This window comes from Schistocerca americana, chromosome 6, assembly GCF_021461395.2.
Source record: "Schistocerca americana isolate TAMUIC-IGC-003095 chromosome 6, iqSchAmer2.1, whole genome shotgun sequence".
In the NCBI taxonomy this organism is placed as follows: Eukaryota; Metazoa; Arthropoda; class Insecta; order Orthoptera; family Acrididae; genus Schistocerca; species Schistocerca americana.
In genome coordinates this window covers 105013294-105039443 of record NC_060124.1, presented here as the reverse complement: position 1 = coordinate 105039443, position 26150 = coordinate 105013294, and the positions used below count along the sequence as shown (strand labels likewise).

General features: G+C 43.0%; 1 protein-coding gene across 3 annotated transcripts in view; it reads right to left on the bottom strand.

Annotated features, from left to right (window-relative positions):
- The window catches only part of LOC124619793 (TATA-box-binding protein 2), a 136073-nt gene that overhangs the window by 46122 nt on the left and 63801 nt on the right, over positions 1 to 26150 (bottom strand). The window contains exons 1-4 of one of the 3 annotated variants that reach the window (XM_047146385.1): positions 25714 to 25731; positions 25404 to 25500; positions 13190 to 13370; positions 12988 to 13106 (exon numbers count right to left, since the gene is read on the bottom strand). In XM_047146385.1, coding sequence (XP_047002341.1) covers positions 12988 to 13106; positions 13190 to 13303 — 233 coding nt within the window. In that variant the 5' untranslated portion in view covers positions 13304 to 13370; positions 25404 to 25500; positions 25714 to 25731. Of the gene's footprint in view, positions 1 to 12987; positions 13107 to 13189; positions 13371 to 25403; positions 25501 to 25713; positions 26101 to 26150 lie in introns of those variants that run through there. The other 2 variants (XM_047146384.1, XM_047146386.1) reach the window with 2 other exon arrangements.

Below are 26150 nucleotides of genomic sequence, written 5' to 3'. Positions count from 1 at the left end.
GAGGTTCTGAGTGAAAATTTGAAGTTCAGTGTTTAACTTAGAATTTTAAAACAGTACCAGAGGAGATTTGTGTAGTGGGATTTCACTCTTATCTATTTTATTCCTTAAAAGAAAAATCATTTCACAAAACAGTTGACCACTTTTCTTTTTTCTTCCCCTCTCTCCTGTAAGTGACCATCCACTTCTTTTCATTTGCCATCAACTTTTTTAATTTTTACTGCTACTAGCACGCTGATCATACTTTTTTTTTTTACTGTGATTGTCTCGCCTACTGTCATACTTGCTCTGTTCAGTTCCTCCATCTGGTGTTTTAAGTTGCTTTGAATTCAGAGAAAAAAGAAAAGTAAGTCATCTGCAAATTGAAGATGGTACAATGAAGATTATTTTATGCATACTGGACAACTATCACAGCACCAGTAATCATCTAATGGGTAACAACATCAGCAACTGAGTACTGAGGTGCTGTTCTTGTTTAAATCACTACACAGACTGCTTTTTACAATGGTGGGAAGTGATAGCTCAAAGATTGTAACATATATTCATCATCTTTCTCTATCCAAGTTTAGCCTACTGACTTACTAATACTTTACCCCATAGTCGACCCATACTTACTAATTAAATCTACCACAATCAGCATATTTTGTTGTGCACACTTTTCTCAAAATCAAATTTTTTGTATAATTTTTTTAATAAATCTTTCCTTACTATTTACGGTAGTGCTGAGGGAAGGTACTACTGTTATAGAAGTTTTTTTTACTGCGGTACATCCTAAAAAATAAAGGCATGTACAATGCCACTAGACGTTTCAGACGCTCATAGTGTGTATCACTTTTCACCTTCCTTGCTTAGCACACTACACAATTTCTGGAGGGTGTTTTCTTGGTGGGATTGGGGCCAGAGGTGGGGGGATGTACCGAACAAAACCTATAAACGATTGCCACTCGAAAATATCTAAATAAATCAAGTGTGTTATATGTTACTCAATAGATCGATTGCTCAGCTTTCCAAAGATGTACACCTAACAGAGAAGAAGACACACAAAGAAGAAGCTATAGCTACTCAGCCCGTCTCACAGCTGGCAATGTAATGACAGACTTGAAACCTGCAGTTGACTGTGAGCCAGCTGTGTAAGTAAATGGGTTAATGATCTGGAGACTTCTTGCAAGGCTGCAGACTGTAGTTTTTGTGAAATGGACTCCCTTGCCTAAATTGTTTCTCAATCTCTGAACTTCTATATCTACTTCGATACTCCGCAAGCCACCATACAGGGCGTGGCAGAGGGTACCCTGTATCACTACTAGTCGTTTCTTTCCTGTTCCATTCACAAATAGAATGGGGCGGGGGGGAATGACTGTCTATACAACTCTGTGGGAGCCCTAATTTTTCATACCTTATCTTTGTGGTCCTTATGTCCAATGTATGTTGGCGGTGGTGGTGGTTAGTGTTTAACGTCCCGTCGACAACGAGGTCATTAGAGACGGAGCGCAAGCTCGGGTTAGAGAAGGATTGGGAAGGAAATCGGCCGTGACCTTTCAAAGGAACCATCCCGGCATTTGCCTGAAACGATTTAGGGAAATCACGGAAAACCTAAATCAGGATGGCCGGAGACGGGATTGAACCGTCGTCCTCCCGAATGCGAGTCCAGTGTTGTATGTTGGCAGCAGTGCAATTGTTTGGCAGCAGTACAATTGTTTGGCAGCCAGCTTCAAATGCTGGTTTTCTAAATTTTCTCAATAGTGTTTCTCGAAAAGAACATTGCCTTCCCTTCAGGGATTCCCATTTGAGTTCCTGAAGCATCTTCGTAACACATGTTGTTCAAACCTGTTGGTAACAAATCTAGCAGCCCGCCTCGGGGTGAATCGCTTCAATGTCTTCCTTCAATGCTACCAGGTACAAATACCAAACACACTAGCAGTACTAAAGAATAGGTTGCACTAGCATCCTACATGCAGTCTCCTTTACAGGTGGACCACTCTTTCCTAAAATTCTCCCAATAAATCGAAGAAGACCATTTGCCTTCCCTACCACAGTTTTCACATTCTCATGCCATTTCATACTGCTTTGCAATGTTATACCTAGATATTTAAATGACTTAACTGTGTCAAGGAGGACACTAGTAATATAGTATCCAAATGTTATGGGTTTGTTCTTCCTACTTTCCTACCCATCTGCATTAAGTTACATTTTTCCATATTTAGAGCTAGCTGCCATTCATCACACCAACTGGATATTTTGTCTAAGTCATCTTGTATCTTCCTACAGTCAACTTTGACACCTTATCGTACACCACAGCATCATCAGCAAACAAACACAGATGTAATCAAATACAAACTTTAGCCTCGTTGTACATATTCTTCTACAAACTGATGTAGGTACATTAAATGAATGGTTCTCAAGTGCAGCCAGCATGTATTTTATAGTAACAGGGTCAAATCTTATCAATCTGTAAAATATAAAATTGTAGCTTATATTTGTTGCTTCTTTCTGTAACTTCATTAACAACCTTTAGATGGTCCACTGTGCTGAACTCCACTTCTAAAGCCAGCTTGTTCTTCTCCACAGCTTGTTCTGTTCCATGGTTTTTCTTAGCAATTAGTGAGAATTTTCGTAAAAAAAAAAATACACCACTGACATAAGACTAATGAGTCTAGAGTTCTTCACATTTTTCCTGCTTGGTTTTTCCCTCTTCCCACACACTGAATTGGTTCCCCTAGTTCTGACACTACTTCTGAATGCAGTCATACACTACACGAGGGCTGTTTCCATACATGCAATATCAGCTTTGTCCCTACTTTTACATTAAGTAACCTATTACTATCATACAATCTGACAAACTTTTGTTTAACAGTTCTTGTAACAGCTCATAAAGATCTTCTAATGTGATGTTGTTGGGGCATAAACTTGGATGTACTATTTAGATTTTGTAGCTCTTATTTATACATAATACTATTCTCACTATTAGGCCTGAGATACTTTCAGTAACTATAACTTTAATTTAATTATCTTGTTGTGATAAGAACTACTTCTGGTTAGCTTATTGACTGCAACTCTATCTGATCCTCTTCCTTTGGTTTGTACCTCTGATACCGCAAAGACATCCAACTTGGTATTATTTAGTTCCAATTCTAGTTCCAGATGTCTACCTTTATCCCAAAGTGACCTGCAGTTCATGATCCCCGAAAGGAATGTGGTGAAAGCAGTCACAATTGTTATTTGATATTTTGTTTTAATCCGACTGTCTAGCAAGGTGCAGGTGCAGAAGTAGCTGGATGTGCAATCTGTTACAAATGCTCTGCCCAAGTTCCCTCAGTCTATTTCCAAACACTTTAATCCCAGGCCAGATACCAATGTCACAGGAATAAGCAGTATGGTCTCCAACAACCACACCTATGGGCACTAGCCTTCCAAAGAGTTTGGCAAGTCACACGTCTAGAGCTAGGCCTCAGTTGAGAAAGCCTCACAGGACAAATAACAATATGACCAGTTTCCATGCTGATCACATGCCATCAAAGGATCATCCAGTTATGTTTCATCAGCGTCACTAGTCATTGTAGACACTTTCTCTCTATGCTGACTGTGATGTGGGTTGGACAGCTGCCCTTCTGTCTTTTCACCTGACTGATACCCACTTAGGTTGTTATCACATAGCACTATGGTGTGCAAGGTTAACAGGAAAATGGTAGAATGTAAGAGTGGTGAGACACTGTGGCACACATTTTCTCCGATTTAGTTGCTAAAACTGACCAGCTTAAATGCTTGGACTGCATAGTTGTTAGGGCATTATCCACAAAAGGCAGGGATCCATCATACAATTTTCTGCATACTACCCAAGCAACACATACTCTGCATGAAGTAAAAGAATATATTCTGAAGCCAGAAGCTGCTTCTGTGGCTGTACAAGTCCATCCACAAACTGCTCCTATTACGTTGTAAGAACTGCGTATCAGCTAACTTCAAGACATTTTTACAGTCTAGAAAATAATTGTAGTAACCGATCATATAGAGGGCTAATAGTGGATGAATCATTCAAGACAATGTCTCCACTCAAAGAGTGTACAACAGTGCATTGTTAGTCGCAAAGGGCAGAAGACATGTTTTGCTGTTCTTCTTCGGCAAGTCAGTGTAGTAGTTGGCACAGAAACAGTTACGTGAAAAATATGTGCAACTCTCACGTTTATTTATACATAAAAGCCAACTTCAGAACTTCCACTTTGTGTACAAGATTCATGTGCTAATTTGAAATTCAAAATTCACATATTTTACTGTTCACATAGGTTCTGCAGAAGTTTTCACTGACTGTATCAATACCCATTTGTATAGTGATATATTGTGAAATTTCGAACAATTACAAATGCTGCGATAAACTTTTACTGTTGTTGTCAACTGTAGACAAACTTATTTGTGCTCTTTTAAAATATTTGAGGAAAGTAGGCCTATCCTCATTCAAAACAACTGTTCTCTAATTTCAATGTACAGTAGAGTCCCTCTATTCCAAAAATCTGCCTATTCTGAAACAGATTCCAGAAAAAATACCAATTTTTTAAACTTAGAAACGGGAAAAATTAAACAGATGTTTGTGAAAAAACATGCATTTATTATTATACAACGAATCTAAATAAAAGCTGGTTGACTCCATTTATAATATTCTGCACAATCATTTTTAATTATTGCTAAACATGAAAAATAACCAATTTAAACACACTTAAGAAGTAAAGTCAGTCATTTTCTTCTGAAGAAGAGCACTGAACCGACTCAAGGATGCAATGTTCCGTCACTGCCGCATGAACATAATATGATGAAGTGTGCTGTTCGACACAGCATTAGGCAAGGTCAAGAGCATTTGCCCCTTTTGCATGTGGTGTGAATTCAGTTTGGGCATTCACCACCTCCTCCTCCTCACTTTTCTCCAAGTCGATCTGAACTAATGAGCCCCGCACCATTGCTATGACGTCTTTGTCTCTGTACTCCTGGTGCTCATTGCTGTTAACAGCAGCCCACTCCTCAACACAGCTTTCTTCTGTGTCTTCACAGCCAGGGATTTTCTTAACTAGTGGGAAAAGGTCACAGTCTTCCACTGATGTAAAAGTTGTTTCAACAAATTCCTATGTACACCAGAGATTTTCCCATGATTTTTGTAATGCACCTTTAGTGATGTTATCCTGTGCTTCAGCCAAAAGGGAAATGACATCTTTTATTGTAACTGTATTGTAATTGTAATACAATAATATTTTATTGTAATTGTGATAAGTTTTTCAGGATTGTGTTTTCACTTTCATCCTCTTCAAGGAAGGTGCAAAGCACCATTTTTCTATATTTCTGTTTAATGGCCTGCAACACACCCTGGTCCATAGGCTGAATAATTGAGGTTACATTCGGTGGCAGAAAAACTGCTTTGATGTCTTGACAAACAAGTTTCGTTTCTTTTGGGTGGGACAGAGCACTATCTATAAACTGCAGAGCACAATTAGGCAATCCATTTTCTCTACTGAATGCAGTCCTTTAGCGACAAATTGGTGCTCAAACCATTCCTTGAACAAGTCTGGCTCCATCCAAGCATCTTTTCTCCTCACAATACATAGGAAGTGAGTTAATGTTAATATGTTTGAACGTGTGATTTCACTGATTTACCTCTTACCATCAGCCCAAGTTTGTTTGGTGCTGAAGCACTGCCGCAAGCCAAGTCAGATTTCTCTTCTGGCGAACCACGTCTTTTGGTAGGTACAGCCTCAAAATTCAGTCCGGTCTCATCCACATTGTAAACTTGCTGAAGTGTGCAGTTTTGAGAAGAAACAAGGTCTTCATTTTCTTTTAGGTAATTAGCAGCTGCTTCATTGTCAGCCGACAGCTTCTCTCCAGCAATTGTGAGCTGTCTAATTCTGTGTCTTTTCTTCAAATGATGCAAAAAACCACAGCTAGCTGAAAATGACCGGTCACCATCCACAAGCTTGTTCAGTTGATGTGCCTTTTCTTTTACCAAAGGAGCACAAATGTGGATTCCTTTCTGTCTTTCTTGAGTGACCCACAAGAACAAGGCCTCATCAAATTTTGCAACTAAAGACAAGTCATTTTTTGCTGCTTTTCAAGTTATTTTACTTGAAGCAGAACAAAACTGCTCAATTTTAAAGTGCCTTTTTTCTAGTCACTAATTGTTGCTTCTCTGACACCATATTCAAGTGATGGTTTAGCAGCACTTTCTCCCTTGTCCACTCTTTTAATACTTAAAGTTTCCGTTTTAAACTACGAAAGAACAACTGTTTACTTGCCATGTTTAATGTTTAACAGAAAGGCATAGTGACTTGGTAAAGTAACTCAGCCCTCACAGAACAAAGTTTAACGATAAATTTGCAATAATGTGCTTGGAACGTGGGGGGAAGAGAGGGATAGGTACGGTGTCTGGGCTACAGGTTGTCAAAGGTTACTTAATTTTAATAATTAAGTCAATATATTGATAATCTGCATGAAATCCACTTACTCCAAATTCCCACTATATTGAACAGTGTTTGGTCCCAATTAGTTTGGAAAGGTGGGGATCTACTGCATAATTACATGAGAAATAGCTAATTTTTGAGAACTTTCGGATGCTTACAAAACTATATTTTCATGTAGTTACTGGTACAAGTGTTTTGGATATGTAACTTATTTTGCAGCAAATCAGTGTTTGTGGTTCACAGTTACCACCAAAGAATAGATCATCCCCCCAATTGCACTGAATATCTATGAAATAAATGTGCATGTTTGAGAATGTTTGGAAGCTACCATTGTGTCATGCATAATCTGATTTGTAGTAAATCAGAGTTAATAATGTCTGGAACAATATTAACAGTAATCTCAGACTTCTTGCAGATGATATCATCTACAATGAAGCATTGTCTGAAAGAAGCTGCTCAAATATTCAGTCAGATCTTGATAAGATTTCAAAGTGGTGCAAATATCAGCAACTTATTTTAAATATTCAAAAATGTCAAATTGTGCACTTGGCAAAATCCAAAAACATAGTATCCTATAACTACAATATCAATGAATCATTGTTGGAATTGGGCAACTCATATAAATACCTTGTTGTAACATGTTATAGGGATGTGAAATGGAGTGATCACATAGGCTCAGTCGTGGGTGAAGTAGGTTGTAGACTTTGATTTATTGGTAGAATACTGGGGAAGTGCAAACAGTCTACAAAGGAGATTGTTTACAAATGACTTGTATGACTGGCTCTAGAATATTGCTCATGTGCATGGAACCCATACCAAGTAAGACTTGCAGGGGTACTGAACGTACACAGGGAAGTGCAGCACGAATTATCACAGGTTTGTTTGATCTATGGAAGTGTGTTACAGAAATACAGAAGAAACTGAATTGGCAGTCTCTTGAAGATACATAGAAACTATCCAAAACAAAGTCGACTAACAAATTTTCATGAACAGGCTTTAAATGATGACTCTAGGAGCATACTGCAACCACCCTAAGTGTTGCTTATGTACAGATTGTGAGAATAATATTAGAATAATTGCAGTACACACAGAGGCATTCAAACAATCCTTTCTCCCACACTCCATAGTGAATGGAATAGCAAGAAAACTGGGATAATGAAATGTACCCTCTGCCTTGACTTCATGGTGGTTTGCAGAGTATAGATGTAGACGTATATATTTACATGTTTCGAAGTTTTTGTCTCCATGACACCACTACCTCAAACCTATTTTCTTTGTAAGTCACTGATGAGAATGCTATAAACTAAAACTGTATCACCCCACCAGATAGAGGTTTCCTCATGCCCATTTGCATCTGCAACAGGCATCTTCAATGCTACAGTATATACTGATTCTTCATGCAAAGCTGTGTAAATAATTTGAAAATGGCACATCTCACTATGTAAATAGCATCAAGACTTACTTAACTGTTGGTAATTGTTGCTAAGAGGAATGATATGAAGTGAACACAACAAATTGTATCTCAGATGTGAGTAGCCACTAAAGTTGTTTGTACACGATTTCCTCTGCTTTGTAAATGAAGTTCATTGGTGTTTTGTTACTTCTCACCAATGTAAGCTGCACAGTTCAGTCGCACCTAACCACTACTCAGAAATTGCGATTAAAAAAAAAAACAGCCAAATATTTGCCATAACCCACATTATTAATGGTCTATTAGGTCAACACCTAACCTTTTTACTTTACTCCTCGGCTCTACAGCCCTTGGAGGGCCTTGGCCTGCATCACAATATCCTGCCATTCTATCCAATCCATGGCTTCCATCTCCATCCTCTGACAGCCAGATTTTTCATGTCTTCTTCAACTCCATCCCCCCCCCCCCCCCCATCTACTTCTGGGGTGTCCCCTCCACCATCTGCCTCCAGCCTTGCCATCAAATATCCTCTTACATGCTCTGTCTTCTTCCATTCTGACCACGTGCCCTGCCCACACAGTCTTCTTATTTTAATGGTAGTTACAATGTCAGGATTTTCAAAAAGGTGTTGTAGTTCTGCATTTGTACGAATGTGCCATCCTTCTTGATCATGTATTGGGCCATATATTTTACGTAGCACCTTTCTCTCCCAAATACTAAGGATTCTTTCCTCATTTACAGTCATGGTCCACGTTTCGGCACCATACATAACAACTGGTCTTATAATTGTTTTGTAAATGAAGATTTTGGATTTTCGTGATAGAAGCGAACTCCTAACCATGGATAATGCAGCAAAGTAGCATCTGTTACCTGCTGCTATTCTGGCTTTCACCTCACTGCCAATGTCATTTGTCTAAGTGATAGTTGACCAAAGATACTTGAAGTCTCTCACCCTTTGAAACTCCCTGTCGGCTATCCTGAGATTTGGTAGGTTTTGTTCATTGGTCATTGTCATACTTGGTCTTTTCGACATTGACTGTCAGGCCAAGTTCCCTTGCACCTTTCTCCAGTTGTTGATAGGCTTCGCCTAGCACAACAGTGTTTCGTGCGAGTAATGCCACATTATCAGTGTAGGCTAGGTGCTGCAGTGAATGATTAAAGAAGGTTCCTCCTTTATTTATCTATCTGACTTATGACTTTTTCTAGGCAAAGGTCGAATAGCAATAAGGAGATACTGTCACCCTGTCCAAGTCCCTTCTTCACTTCCACTTCTCTGGAGATTTCACCCTAAGTTTTTACTTTACCGCCTGTTTCGCTGAGGGTCATCATAGAAAGTTTACTGAGCTGCTTAGGTATTCCATCCTCTTCCATTACATTCCGCAATGCCTCTCTTGAGAGGCTATCATAGGCTTGTTTAAAGTCGATATAAAGCTGGTGCATGTTAATTTGATGTTCATAACATTTTTCAAGTATTATGCACAATGTGAAGATCTGGTCAGTTGTTGACCTATTTCTTCTTAAGCCACTCTGACAGTCTCCAACTTTCTCTTCCAAATATGGAGTAAACCTGCTGGTTAGAAACTTGGAGAAAACTTTATATGTAGTATTTAGCAGGGAGATCCCTCGATAGTTCAGACAGTTTCATTTATCTCATTTTTTATGTATGGAGCACATTATAGCTGTTTTCCACTCCATTGGCATGCTCTCCTCATGCCAGATATTCAGTATTATTTTACAAATTGTTTTCCAAAGCGTTTCCCCACCATATTTGAGAAGTTCGGCCTGGATCTGATCTTCTCCAGGCGTCTTATTGTTTTTTAAGGTCTTAATAGCTTGCGTCACTTCCCCCAGTGTAGGTTCTGGTGTTAAAATCTCTAGTCCATAGTAAATTAGTTCCACCAGTTCCTCTCATTATAACCCTTCTACTTCTGGGTTCAGAAACTCTTAGAAGTACTCTGCCCATCTGTCAAGTATTTTATTACTCTCCCCTGTCAACTCCTCTTCTTTGTTCCTACACATATTTGTTCTGACTTGGAACCCGGTCTTTCCTTCTTCAATCTTTTGGTACATTTCACAAATTTGCTTCTCTTCTCCTAGCAGTTTAGTTTCTTCCAGTTTTTTCTTTTCTTGAGCTCTTTTCTTCTGTCTGTGGACACTCTTTGCTACATGGTGCTTTTCATTATATTCATTCAGATTTGCTCGAATTGTTCTCTGCAATAATTTCATTCATGCTATATTACTTCCTCAGTTCTTCTTATAAATTCTTCGTCAAACCAAACTTACTTCCTTTGAGCCCGTTCATGCCCCTAAACCCCTCCAGCTGCCTCGAGGATTTCAGTCTTACATTGTTTCCACATTACTTCTGTATGTTCATTTGACGTGTGCCCTCATGTCAGACCTCTTTTGTTTGTGGCCTTTTTTTACTCAATAGGGCAGGGAGGGCTCTAGATGTGTGGTGAAGACAGTCTCCCTAAGGGAGTAAACCCGATACAAATCACCTGCTGCCTTGCAGTTAATAGAGCGATGGAAGGCCAAGGATGCTCCCCTGAACATGGAGCCAGCTACCTGCGAGCTGTAAGGGGCAACCCCCCAAATGGTTGGGCGGAAGATTAACAATATGCTCCAGTAAAAAAATCAATTCTTGTGAATGCTAGCAAAGGAATAATCCGGACAGATATTTTGATGGTGACCCCAGCAAACAAAAAACGGATAAGAGGTATGTACATAGGAACATGGAATGTGCGGAGCCTATATCAAGCTGGAGCCCTATGTCAGCTGCTAACGCAAGTAAACAACTACAATATAAAAATATTGGCTCTCCAGGAACTTAGGTGGAAGGGGAGTGACATAATGGACACAGAAAATTTCATTATCTTCTGTAGTGGCGGGACGGTGAATACCTTCGGAACAGGTTTTTTGGTCGCTAAAGAACTGAAACATGTGGTGATGTGCTTCCAACCAATCAATGGACAGATGTCCATATTAAGATTATGGGGAAAATTTTTCAACATTACAATGATAAATGTACATGAACGCACAGAGGAGGCAGATGAACAACAAAAGGACAAGTTTTATAGCAAGACAGAACAGCTGTATGATCAGGCTCCCAAACATGTCAAGATATTAATAGGAGACCTGAATGCAAAAATATGAAAAGAAGAGGCCTTTCAGCCAACTATAGCAAGACATATGAAATATCAAACAACAATGGAATTACGACTGTAGATTTTGCTACAAGTAAAAGCATGACTGTCAGCAGTACATGTTTCCCAAAGTACACAAAGAAACACGGATTTGACCTGATGGACAAACCAGAAATCAGATGGACCACATATTGATTGATCGGAGACACAGATCAGACATAATGGACGTTAGGAACCAACGTGGAGCTGACTGCAATTCAGACACCACCTAACCACAACCTTGAAAAATCTTGACATACACGAGGTAAAAATGTTTAGATTGAGCAATTCTCATAAGCTATCATGTACTATTACCCAACTGGCTCCAACAGGTGACAACAAATTACCAACAGCAACATGCAACTGACGAGTAATGGGTCATGCAAGTGCACTTAGCCATCAGAAAGTCTAGAAGTACAATCGTAGCTTGAAGTGTAGGTTAGGCTTAGAAGTGACAGTTTGGTTGTGGACTGGCGAAGTCAATGAATGAGAATACAAAATCTTTGGCTCATTGAAAGCATCTCATTCCCTCTGTCTACTTCGACCTGTGAGGTAATGGGTGTGTGACATCACTATGACGTGCTGTGTTGAGTTTGTTCGTGTTTACAGATGTCATGTTATGTTTGATGGTGCCCTCTCATGGTGGATGCTGATGTGTTTAATTTAATGTGTGTTATTGGGTTTATTTGATTCTTTATTATCACTGTGAACATGTGGGTTTACTTCAGCCTAGGTAGTAAGTGCTGTAAGATGGATTTGGAAGGGTTTGCTTTGTTTTCAGGGAGTTATGTTTTTTTTTTCTTTTGTTTTGTGTTTGGGTTTTTTGTTAGCTCTGATTTGTTTGGTGTTTGTTTCTCCCCCTCCCTTCAACCCCCCCCCCCCCCCCCCCTCTCTCTCTCTCTCTCTCTCTCTCTCTCTCTCTCTCTCTCTCTCTCTCCAGTAATTTTAGTTCTGGTTTTATTCTAGAGAATTTGTAAGGTATTATCAGTTTTATGTTTATGGCACTTCAGTTGTTTTTAACTGATCTAGTGGATATGGAATTTTTTAGGTTTCTGAGTTGTCCAGGTTTTGGTGGTGTTTTGTGAGTTATGTAGGTGTGTGAAGTTTGTGGTTGTGGTTTTTTTTTATTTGTGGTTTGCCAGTACATATTTAGAGTTGCGTCTGAGCTATATAGGACACGGGAAAAGTCCAATTCCACTTTTCAAAGTTGGTGGTGTTGGTTATTTTGTTGTTGTATCAACAGCTTCGTTTGAGCTATATAGGGTGAGTGAAGTGTACAGTTCTTGTTGGTTTTGTGGCTGTAGCGTTATGTTGTAAGTTGAGACATTTTCTATAATATTTGTTTTGGATGGTGTAGTCTTTTTCACTGAAATATATTTAGCTTGTCCCTGCCCTACACTCCCTATTTCCTATGGTTGTCTTGTCAGTTTCCATTTTATTGTTGGAGTGGGAAGTTCTTGTGCCATTTTTATTTTTGTTTACATCTGTTTTGTGTGTGTGTGTGTGTAGTGACCAGCCCAAGGACAAGGTTAGATTCAAAGCTAAAAGTTTGGTTGAGAGTTGGAAAAATGGCATCACTTTGTCCAATTTTTGTGGATACTGGTCCAACAACAGATACAGCATACCTTGAGTTGGAACCATGTTTCTTGGGGGTGAGATACACCTGTCAAACAAAACACTCAGTTCACAAACCAAACTGTAAACACTGTTCATCCATTTAGAGCAATACATTAACAAAAGACAAAATCCTTACAACAATGTGGTTAATACAGCACAGTATGAGCTCCTTGCAGACACATCTACGAGACTCTACTGTTTTTGGTTCTTATGATTCTGCCCAGCTTTTCGTCTGACAAATGTGGCAGTCTAAAAATATATACACAGTGATTATATAACTTTATATTTGCACTGTCTGGCAGAACATCTTGATATTTTTAGGCTATAACACAAATGAGAAAGAACTCACTGCAATGTAGGTGTGATTGTCTGTTCTAGTGTTGGAGTCGGTACAGCCACAGGACTCATCAATGAATGCGGTACTGGAAGTACGCTTGATGTTGATCCAGTTTTATTCTGTGATGTACCCTGTAATGACACCATAACTACTGCTGACAAAAGTCTTTAATGTGGATATCAACTGGAGTTTACCTTTAGTGAAGATATCTTACCGATGATGAAGCTTTCGAAGGGGTAACTGGCGGCGAATTCATGGCTGAAGTAGTCAAGTTTCTATTCTCTACGTTAACTCCACAGTTCTTGGTATCTTTCCCTGTGGCACTCATCACGATTATATGATTTTCTGCTACAGTCTAAATTATATATCCACTTGTGGTAACACATGGGCCAAACCTGGAAAATTTTACAAGAGTTAACAGCAAAACACAATTAATTACAGTAATGTAGTCAACATTTTGCATTGGCTTCATTAAGATTACTTCTGTATGTAAACATATGGTATGTCATTTTTAAGGAGCAGAACAAAAGTGTAGAAGAAGTGCTTTTAGACGACTCCCTTTCGTCACAGTACACTGTGATAAAATGAGCTCCATTTCCCCTGTGCCCTGTCTGGAGTCTAGTTAAAATTACCTCCTCTCGACAACGAGTTCGGGGGGAAGAGGTCCAAGCACAGGGAAGAGCTTTCACGTCCCGCAATTTATTATTGGGAGGTGTCGACCAATGTGCATGCCATAAAAGAGTAACACGACGACATAAAACACCCCACAGATCAGCGAAGGGAATCATACGAATGCTTGCTGAAGAAGAGAGATTGCAGCCTTTGCCACTGTATCTGCCGCCTCTTTTCCACAGATACCAACATGTCCTGGGATCCCGAGGAACACCACAGAGACGCCCCCCAAGTGGAGCAAGTGGAGGCAGTCCTGGACCAGAGGGTGGACAGGGTAGAGAGCTTGGATACTGAGGAGAGAGCTGAGCGAATCTGAGCAGATAACATACTGTATCTGCTGATGGTGACAGATGTATTGGACAGCCTGGAGAACAGCGTAAAGTTCCGCAGTAAAAACCGAACACTGGTCGGGAAGCCGAAATCGTCTGGGGGTGTCACCAACAATATAGGCACTCCCAACTCCAAACGATGTTTTTGAGCCATCAGTGTAAATAAATGTGGCATCCTTCATTTGTGCGCATAGAGCAGCAAATGCCTGATGATAAACAAGAGAAGGGGTACCATGTTGGGAAACTGACAAAGGTCACGGAGCAGGCAGGTCCGAGGCTGGAGCCAAGTTGTCAAGAAAGTTTTAGGAAAGTGGAAGGAAAGAGAATGCAGCAGTTGACGGAAGCGGACTCCCGGTGGTAGTAGGGAGGAAGGGCGGCCTGCATACCCTAAATCCAAGGAGGCGTCGAAAAAAATGTCATGGGCCGGATTTGCAGACGTGGAAGACAGATGGCTAGCATAATGACTCAGAAGGACAGCTCGCTGATTGGACAGCGGAGGTTCAGCAGCCTCAGCATAAAGGCTTTCCACAGGGCTGGTGTAAAAAGCTCCAGACACTAAACGTAACCCACGGTGGTGGACAGAGTCGAGACGCCGAAGAACAGACGGCCAAGCAGAGGAGTAAACTATGTTTCCATAGTCCAATTTCGATCGCACTAAGGTGCAATAGAGGCGAAGAAGGACCACTCGGCCCGCTCCCCAGGAGGTGCCATTCAGGCCATGGAGGGTGTTGAGGGATCGCAGACAGCGAGCCGAAAGATAGGAAACTTGGGAGGACCAGCACAGCTTTCTGTCAAACATAAGACCCAAGAATTTTGCGATGTCCGCGAACGGAAGGTTGACAGGGCCTAAATGTAAGGAAGGCGGAAGAAACTCCGTACGATGCCAAAAATTAACACAAACGGTCTTACTGGGAGAAAAGTGGCAGCCAGTTTCGATGCTCCAAGAGTGGAGACGATCGGGACAACCTTGAAGACGACGTTCAAGAAGGCTGATCCGTTGAGAGCTGTAATAGATCGCACAATCGTCCACAAAGAGGGAGCCCGAGACATCAGGAAGGAGACAATCCATAATTGGATTGATGACAATGGCAAACAGTACAACACTTAGCATGGAGCCCTGGGGTACCCCGTTTTCTTGGGAGAAAGTACGGGAGAGAGTAGTGTTCACACGCACTTTAAATGTGCGCTCTGCCATAAATTCAAGAAGAAAAAGGGGAAGCCGTCCTCGAAATCCCCAAGAGAACAGTGTGCGGAGGATGCCTGTCCTCCAACAGGTATCATATGCTCTCCCCAGATCGAAAAATATTGCTACTGTTTGGCGTTTCCAGAGAAAATTGTTCATGATACAAGTGGAGAGAGCAACAAGATGGTCAACTGCAGAACGATGCTTTCGGAAACCGCACTGGGTAGGTGTTAAAAGACTGCGGGACTCCAGCCTCCAGGTTAAAAGGCTGTTCACCATACGCTCCAAAACCTTACACCCACTACTTGTGAGAGAAATGGGGTGATAGCTAGAGGGGAGATGGTTGTCCTTTCCAGGTTTCGGAACAGGAACGATGATAGCTTCCCACCATCGTCTGGGAAAATTACTGTCGGTCCAAATACGATTATAAACACGAAGGAGGTAACGCAGACTATGGTATGATAAATGCAGCAACATTTGGATGTGGATACCATCCGGTCCTGGGGCGGAAGAGCGAGAAGAAGAGAGTGCGTGTTGGAGTTCCCGCATAGAGAAAACAGTATTATAGCTTTCGCGATTTTGAGAGGAGAAAGCTAGAGGTCACACTTACGCTGCATGTTTCTTTGGGAGAAAAGCTGGCGGGTAATTTGAAGAGCTCGAAATCTCAGCACAGTGTTGACCCAATGAGTTAGGAATTTTGACGGGGTCCACTAATTTATCATGCACGACAGTCAGCCCAGAGACCGGGGAGAAACTAGATGCGCCAGATAACCGTCGAATCTGACTCCAAACTTCCGAGGAGGGAGTGAAGGTGTTAAATGAGCTAGTAAAGAAGTTGCAGCTTGCCTTCTTGCTATCGCGGATGACGTGACGGTATCGCGCACGGAACTGCTTATAGCGGATACAGTTGGCCAAAGTAGGATGGTGCCGGAAAATGCGAAGAGCATGTCACCGCTCATGTACTGGGTCTCGCCATGCCTCGTTCCACCAAGGAACTGGGGGGCACCGGGGCAATTTGGAGGTGCGAGGTATTGAATGTTCCGCAGCTGTAAGAATAACTTCTGTAATATGAGTGACCTCATCATCGACGCTAGGAAAGTGACGGTCATCGAATGTCGCTAGAGACGAAAAGAGTGTCCAATCGGCTTGGGCAAACTCCCAGCGTCTCGGGCGCATATACGGCAGTTGTGGCTGCAATCTAAGGACACATGGGAAGTGGTCACTGGAGTGTGTATCAGCAAGAGCGAACCATTCAAAGCGCCGAGCTATTGGAACAGTACCGACCGAGAGGCCCAAATGAGAGAAATTTGTCGTGGAGGCAGACAAAAATGTAGGGTTCCCAGTGTTGAAGCAAACAAGATCCGCTTGATGGAAGACATCTATCAATAATGAGCGGTGCAGACAAAGACACGGAGATCCCCAAAGCGCGTGGTGGGCATTGAAGTCCCCAACCAGCAAATAGGGAAGCGGAAGCTGACCAAGAAGATGAAGGGGATCTTCTCTTGCCATTTGTGTGGACGATGGAATGTATACAGTACAAAGAGAGAAGCGAAAGACAGACAGCGACAGCTCGGAAGGAGCTGTTTAAGAGTATTGGGTGATAATGGAGAGTATCATGGAGAAGAATCATGAGGCCTCCATGTGCTGGAGTGCCTTCAACAGAGGGGAGATCAAATTGGACTGACTGAAAATGGGGGAAAACAAAGCAGTCGTGGGGATGCAGCTTTGTTTCCTGAAGACAGAAGATGACCGGTGAGTAAGGTCGTAAGAGGATCGACAATTCATCCCGACGGGCTCGAATGCCGCGGATATTCCAATGGATAATGGACATTGGGTGGACAGAAAAGGGAAGAATGTGACCAAGGTTGCTGTCAACTCAATGACTGCTCAGACCTTGCAGCGTGGAACAGCTATCAGCTGAACGCAGAAGATCCTCATTCATAGGTTGTCCAGGAGCAGCAGCTCCCGCCACCAGTAATCGGCCAGTTGATCGGCCGCCAGCAGTGCGCCTCGGCGACACAAAAGATGGCCGAGATCGGTTACCGCCAGGTGGTGCTGTAGATGAGACACGCCGTGGCGGGGAAGGAGAGGAACTTGGTTTCTTATTAGCCTTCTTGGAAACTGGACATTGATATGAAGGATGAACCGATGGTTGTGAAGGTGGGGTACGTACAAAATCTTCATGAGTAGGCTCTTTTTTGGAACTCCGGGTGTCTGATTTTGGGGCTCGAGATTTAGCAGAACCCGATGAAGGGTGAGCCATAGAGTGAGCAGGTGAGAGTGGGGACGTTGAACGGGCGATCTTTGCGCTGGCCAATCTGACAACTGTGGCACTAAAGGTGAGATCACAAGTCTGTGTGGTTGCCTCCTTCGTTGGCCAAGGAGAGGCAAGGACGGTGCTGTATTTACCTGTGTGAGGCACAGTGGGCTTTCGACTGGCGAATATCTTTCGAGCAGCAAAGGTCAACACCTTTTCCTTCACTCTGATTTCCTGAATGAGCCGTTCGTCTTTAAAAATGGGGCAATCTCGAGAGGAAGCAACGCGGTCACTAATGCAGTTGACGCAATGAGGGGATGGAGGTGGACAAGCACCCTCATGGGCATCCTTGCCACATGTAACGCATTTGGCCGGATTGAACCGCTGACACCGATAGCAACGTGTAGGGTTTGGGCTGTAAGGGTGAATGGAAATTATCTCATAGCCCGCTTTTATGTTCGAAGGAAGTTGAACTTTGTCAAACATCAAGAAGACAGTTCAGGTTGGAACGATGTTCTTGTCAACCCTTTTCATGACGCGATGAACAGCCGTCACGCCCTGGTCAGACAGGTAGTTTTGAATTTTCTCGTCAGACAATCCGTTGAGGGAGCGTGTATAAACGACCCCATGTGATGAATTTAGGGTGCGGTGTGCTTCACCCGGTCAGATAAGGTGTGTAGCAGTGAAGCACGCAGCAATTTTTGTGCCTGGAGGGCACTGGCTGTTTCTAACAACAAAGTGCCATTTCGTAATCGGGAGCAACACTTTACAGGACCTGCAGTTGCATTGACACCTTTCTGAATAATGAAAGGGTTGACCGTGGAGAAGTCTTGACCTTCATCAGACCGAGAAACAACAAGGAACTTTGGCAACGATGGAAGAACTGGCCGTGGCTGAGACTCATTCAACTTACGCTTGTGAGCAGACATAGTAGATGATGAGGAAACCATTGTGGAAATATCCCCCATGATTATCGGCGTCTCCGATGGCGCGCTCCTTCCTTGTGGGGGCCCTCTCTGAGGGCACTCCCGCCTTAGGTGATTGTTCACACCTCAGGTCACACCTCCCGACAAATGGGCGGAGGGACCAATCGGCACTTTCGGAAGGTATCAGCTCGGGTAATCACCCTCCCTGGGCCTGGCCGTTACCAGGGGGTACGTACGTGTCCTATCTATCTACCCGGGGCGGGGAATTACGCGTAACCCCGTCACCAGCTACGCATGGGAATGCATGGGTCGGCCTTCAGACACGCACAGGGAGGAAAAAAGAGAAAGTGAGGAACAAAGAAAAGGAAAGGAAATAAGAGAGGTCTCAAACGCCGCAGCGGAGAAAAGGGTAAAGAAGAGGTCAGGAAAAAGGAAGGACAAAGACTTGCCAGCAGAGAAAGCATAGAAGAGAGACCGATGTACAGTTTCGAGCATCCGTCTCCGTACGTAGGCACTAAACATACTCCCAGAGGGGGAGAAAGGGAAGGGAAAAGGCGGCGGTGAGCTGGGGGGGCATGCGAAAAGAGTTGTGGACCCCCAGGGGGGACATAGGCAATGATCCAGTTTGTGAGGCTCAGTGCAGTTGAATTTACAGCATGATTGTCACCAAACAACTTTATAGACTCCACCTCGTATCATTTCCATATTGCACTGTGGGAAGCTCCAGGAAATTAATCACATCATCTGTGGCTACCTTCAATACAGCTGGGAGTATGATCGGTTCACTACAGAGTTGATCCACATGTATCAACCACTTCCTTCTTATCTGTTAATCCTCTTGTCTACAAAGAATTTGGACATTTATAAATTACTAGAGATTCAGTTTTAAAGGTTGAAATCAAATTTCAACTGTCTGATTGAATAAAATTCTTCTGGGTATTGTACCGTGTCACCAGAGTAAAGATTTTAATTATAAAATGCAAGACCAACATTTTGAGCATATTACTAAGGCCTTCCTCAGGGCAATGTAGTTTAACTGTTAACTTCGAGTGTGTATGCGGTGTGGGGTGGCAGGAAGGGGGTAGGGGGGGTGGGGGGACTGTTTGAAATTGACTATTATTTTGTTTTAGCTATCCAAGATGGCTTTCTGTATTATTCACTGTGGCGTCTTCTGTCATCGTATAGCGCCATAACACGCGCGGGTGTTTGAAAGTACAGTACCGTAAAACTTTCCCTCTGGACACCAGAGACACTATACACAAGTGACATTTGTTCTGTGATTTACTCTTTGATTGTGGATTTCTGTTCCAAGTTCTACTCCTTGGCAAAAGTGTGAATCCAAGTGTGTTAGGTACGGAATAATTTATCGTACTGAACTTTTGTCACACCTTCGCACGACTTATTGGTTGCAGTGTGTTATTGTCTGTTCCGACCGCAGGGTGTCATTAATAAATTATTACATCAAGCTGAGACAAGCCTACTTCCCTTATTCAGCCTACAAGCACACGCAGATGTTAAACTGTCGATCGCGGTAATTCAAACCGGTAATGACAAGGTGGTGACCTCGACAGGATCTCTTGTGTGCACGCTAAATTTACGAGAAGGCCTTGCAGGAAACTGAGATGGCGAATCCACCAGAGCCGACAAATACTTCTGTGACATGTCTATCGGTGTGACTACCATCCTTCTGGCCGCACAATCCATCCCTGTGGTTTGCCCAAGTCAAAACAAATTTTTCCTACACGGGTATCACAGTTGTCACCACGAAATTCACACTGGTGGTCAGCTAACAAGATAACCAGTATGCCACTGAGGTTCAAGACATCATAATTAGCCCGCCGGGAACAAACAGCTACGACCAACTGAAAGCAGAACTAATTCGACGCGTGCCCGCTCCGCAAGAAGAACGAATCTGGCAGGTGCTCACCCATGAGGACATCGGTGATAAGAAACCTTCACAGTACCTACGACATCTGCAGAGTAAAGTAGACCCAGATACAGTCCCGGACAGCTTACTGTGCACAATCTGGAGCAGCCAGTTACCACCACCAGTGAAGGCAATCGTGGTGTCGCAGACTGACGTGTCTTTAGATGCAGTGGTCGAATTAGCCGATAAGATCCAAGGGGCAATGACGGCGTCAATAGTTAGCTCCGCCACCGCAGCGTGCACCTGCGTGGCGACAACTGTCTCACGCATGGATTATGATGTTCTCACCAACAAAGTGGACTTATTATCACACCATATCAGTGAGCTGTTGCAATGCTGTGACACAGACAACAGGAGCCGACAACGATTCTGTCGTCGCTGACGCAGCCGATCATCGGCAGCCTCGACTAAGACAGTGACAGAACAAACAGTCTGTTGGTACCATTGCAAGTTTGGCAAGCAAGCACTTAAGTGTATGACGCCCTGTGCCTACCCAAACGGCAAAGGCGATCACAAGTGAGTGCCTCCTCCGGTTGCTGTCCGACATCCAGGTGCCTGTTTGTGAGTGACCGACATTCCACCTGGAAGTACTTAGTACACACTTGTTCCAATTTGTCAATCTTTCCTCCAACCATGCTACATCAGGAGCGACCGTCCACACCCATTTGCCTCACAGCTGCTAATAACTTGCGGATTACAACATACGGCATGATGCGCTTGGAACTCTACCTCGGGTTGCGGTGCGCTTTCACGTGGGACTTTACCGTTGCAGCCGTTGCTGAACCAATCATCGGAGCCAAGTTCCTCGCCCACTACAACCTGGTGCCTGACATAAGGAACTCTCGCCTGGTCGACAACACCACCGTCCTAACAACTTCCGGATCCCATTGAAATGACGTTGTCCCTACTACCAAGGTAATTCAGGTAGTGGACGGCGAGTATGTGGAGCTGCTGCAAGAATTTCCAGCCCTGATGCGACCACCCGGAGCACCTAAGAAGGTAAGACATGATACTGTCCATTATATTGAGACTAGTGATGGATCCCCTAACTCTTGTAGGCCACAACGTTTAGCCCCAGATCGCCTCAAAATAGCATAAGCAGAATTTGACTATGTAGCATGAAGGTGTAATCCGGCCTTTGAACAGCCCTTGGTCCTCACCATTACATCTAATGCCAAAGAAGGAAGGCGCATGGAGGCTGCGCAGCGATTAAGAGCCCTGAACGCCACGACAATACCCGATCGATACCCTGTATGCTTGTTGCGCGATTACAATTACACATTGAGTAGTTCAGTAGTGTTCACTGTGTTAGACTGTGCAAAGAACTACACACAGATACCTGTAGCCGAACGTGACATTCCAAAGACAGCCATCATCACTCCTTTTGGTTTATTCGAGAGCATGTTCATGACTTTTGGACTGAGGCATGCCGCACAGACATGGCAGTGCTTCATAGATTCTGTGCTACAGGATTTACCTTTTGCGTTTGCATACCTGGACGACATTTTGTTTTTTTTGTTGTTGCCTGAGGAAAATCGCCACCATCTAATAAGTATTCAAGCGATTGGAACACTACAGAATCGTGCTCAATACCTCAAAATGTGTCTTTGTTCAACATGAAGTAGACTTTCTCAGATATAGAATTTTTGTGGCAGGATCGCTACCTCTACCTGAGAAGGTGGAATCCATTTCGCGCATTCCTAGGCCCGCTACAACCAAGGAACTAGGGCGCTTCCTCGGGATGTTAAATTTTTTCCGCCGCAATTTGCCACACTCTGCTAAGCTACAGGAACCTTTAGTCACAGTGTTAACTGGCCCAAAAGCCAAGGGTAACGCACCCATAACTTGGACTCACAAAATGACTGTCGCATTTCAAGCGGCCAAGAAAAACAACGCCAACACCGCCCTGCTGGCACATCCAGATCTTACCGCCACGTTAGCACTGGTTGTAGACACTAGCCAGACCGCAGTCGGCGCTGTGTTGCAACAACAATGTAGTGACACGTGGCTGCCACTCTTACTTTTTTCACGCAAGTTGACAACCCCACAAAGACTTTGGTGCGCACATGGCAGAGAACTTCTAGCTATTTACAAATCTGTTAAGTACTTCAGACCACAACTAGAAGCAAGTGACTTATCTTTACGGATCACAAGTCACTAACATATGCATTCCACCAGAACAACATGAACTGTTCCCCCAGACAATACAACCAGCTCATATTTATTTCTCAGTTTACAACTGATAAATGTCATGTGTCTGGGATCGACACTGTAGTGGCCAACTGTTTGTCCAGAGTCGACAGCATCGCCAATATGATCGATTACACCAAACTTGCTGCAGCACAGCAAGCTGATGCGGAATTACAAGCGATTCTGTCAAATGGTGAATCAGCGCTGGACCTGCAGCTGGTAGACATTCCTGGAAGCGATGTATAGCTATATTGTGACATGTCCACATCGAAGCCAAGACCTTCCTACCTCTGGAATTTTGGAAGGACACTTTCCATTCGCTGCACAACTTGTGTCACCCAGGCATACAAGCTACAACACGCTTAGTAACAACGCATTACGTGTGGCCTGGAATGCAAATGGATTGCTGCAAACGGGCAAGATGCTGCTTGAAATGCTAGTGTAGCAAGATAAATCGCTAAGTCCACTCACCGGTAGTTAGCTTTCCAACACCACAATTCACGCATGTCCATCTTGACATTTTTGGCCCACTGTCATCATCCGATGGTCACCATTACGTACTTAGGATGATTGATCGGTATACTCAATGGCCAGAAGCTGCACCAGTGGACAATGTTACAGCAGACACTATCGCTTTCACCTTCATCACACACTTGGTGTCACGTTTCAGTTGCCCGGTGCACATTATGACACACAGGGTACGTCAAGTCAAGTCCGATTTGTTTCGAGAGTTGACAAAATTTTGTGGTACACTTCACCACCGGACGATGAGCTATCACCCTGCCAGCAATGGTTTAATAGAGCGATGGCACCGTACCCTAAAAGCTGCCCTAATGTGTCATGACACCGGATGGGCCAAAGCACTTCCTGTGGCATTACTTGGACTCTGAAGCACATTCAAGCCAGACCTGGATGCTTCTTCAGTTGAATTGGTTTGCAGCGAAGCATTACACCTGCTGGGAGAATTCATGGCTACCGACACTCTGCCAAACCCTATTGGCGACCAGCCGGAATTGCTCCGCCAACATGTGGCTCGCCTCCGTCCGCAGCAACCTCACCGACACGGGACTCCTGCCATGTTTGTCCATCGCGACCTATCCTCGTTGAATTGGTTTACAGCAAGGCATTACACCCGCTGGGAGAATTCATGGCTACCGACACTCTGCCAAACCCTATTGGCGACCAGCCGGAATAGCTCCGCCAACATGTGGCTCGCCTCCGTCCGCAGCAATCTCACCGACACGGGACTCCTGCCATGTTTGTCCATCGTTACCTATCCTCCTGCACACATGTCATGTTACGAACGGAATGTACTAAACCCTTGCTCCAATCACCATATTCCGGCTCACACCATGTCGTAACCAGAGGAAACAAGACCGTGGAAATCTTGATCAATGGGAACCTAAGTAGTCCCCACTGGTCGCGTGAAACCAGCGTACATCTTTCTGGAAGTAACAACGGCTGACCTACCACAACTTGCGCCTCACTCAGCAACCACTCCATTAACATCGTCGCCGACACAGGCACAGCCGGGGGTCGCAGTTGACCCACCACCACGCACCTCAAGATATGGGCAAAAGGTCAATTTTCCAGCATGCTATTTGGAATTACGCTCCACTTCCACCATGGGGGCTGATGTGGCATCTTCTGTCTTTGCCCAGCGCCATGAGATGCACGGGTGTTTGAAAGTACAATGCCGCGAAACTTTCCTGCTGGACAACAGAGACGCTATACACAAGCGACATTTGTTCTGTGATTGTTGATTTCTGTTCCACGTTCTACTCCTTGGCAAAAGCATGAATCCAAGCGTGTTAGATACGGAATAATTTACCATACTGAACTTTTCTCACGCCTTCGCACGAGTTATCGGTTGCAGTGTATTGGACATATATAAATTACTAGAGATTCAGTTTTAAAGGTTGAAATCAAATTTTAACTGTCTGACTGAATAAAATTCTTCTGGGTGTTGCACTGTGTCACTGTAGAAAAGATTTTAATTATAAAATACAAAACCAACATTTTGAGCATATTGCTAAAGCTTTCCTCAGGGCAATTTAGTTTAACTGTTAACTGTGAGTGTGTCTGGGGTGGCGGGGGGGACTGTTTGAAATGGACTATTATTTTGTTTTAGCTATCCAAGATGGATTCCTGTATTATTCACCAAGGAATTCCATTCTTGTTCTAACTTTTTAAGACACTGTGTGTTTGGACTGGCTGTAGGCTACAGGTGCTACTAAAGGCAAGTAAATACAAAAACAAAAAATAAAGGTTCTATTTTAAGTCCAGTCTTCTGGCTATTGTTTATTAACAACTCAAAGAGTCAGCAGTCCCTTCCCAAACATGGAAAAAATCGCAAATGACAACGTTCTGATTGGAGGGAAGACTGTAGAAGAATTGAAGAACAAAATCAAACTGTCACACACATCACTGACTGTTCTGTAGAGCCAGTCATCAAATGCAAAAAAGACAATAACCATCCACTTACATATTGCACAAACGATATGTCCTTTACACCCTACTGTAATATCTAGTGAACATCAGAAACTGTAAACAACACTAAATTTCTTTGAACATGGGTCAAAGAACATGTAAAATGGGACAATCGTGTAAGCTTCACCAATAAAAAATAAGTACTAGGCCTATATGCTACTGTATGAAACTGATAATATATACTCTGTAGGGCCTACAGTTGGAATCACTGCTGAGGTGTGGTATCATTCCTTTGGATAACGCGCTTGCAAGCAGAAGTTGCTTTACTGTCCAAAAAAGAATTTTAAAGACCATAGAAAACATACGGTGCTTTCCAGAATTTCATGGAGGACACTAAGAACTCGCAAATTTTACCACTACCTTATTTATATCTTATGGAGGTTACATGTGCCACGAAAAATTTATCTTATAGGGTAAATAAACTATACTACACTGTTAATGAGGGTATACTAACCCAAACTTTATAAAAGGTAGTGAAGCTAACAGCTCCTGTGGTCAAGATGATTGTGTTTAACGTTCCATCGACATCGAGGTTATCAGAGGTAGTCAGCCTCCACACACACAAGAGAAAAACAGAGGAGAATATTACTACCGGTGCAAAAATATCATGTTACCATTTACTCACATAATTTATATGTAACAGATGGTCAACTTTAATTAGGAAATTTCAATTTAGTATAGTATAAATAACGAACTGCCCAATACTTTATGTGGTGAATTGTACTCTTAAAACTTACTAGGCCACATAAAATAAAATACAATACCTTTTATGATTGACAGGGTCTCTGATTCCTCCCAAAGGCAAGGCACAATTCTTCAGTTTGTTTCACCAGCAAAAAAAAAAAAAAAAAAAAAGAAAAAAAGGCTGTGATAAACGGTGACGATCACGTTCTCTACGACTGGACACATCAAATGATTTAAAGCTCGAGCGGAAGCTTTCACATAAGAAATTCGTGACTATGGTAGAGGGTATATTCAAATTTCAGAGAACTACATCTGAACTATTCCATTCCTGTTACAGATCGTGGTCTCTATGTTACTATAGAGCTCACATGGTACAAAGAGTTGACAAGCTTAGCAAGTGACAAGCAAACCCATCTGCCTTACAGTCAGCTACTCAGCTACATAATACACAATTACACATGGCTCACAACAACTACATCAAAGATGTGTACCGCCGGGCTGCAAAGTATGTCCACAC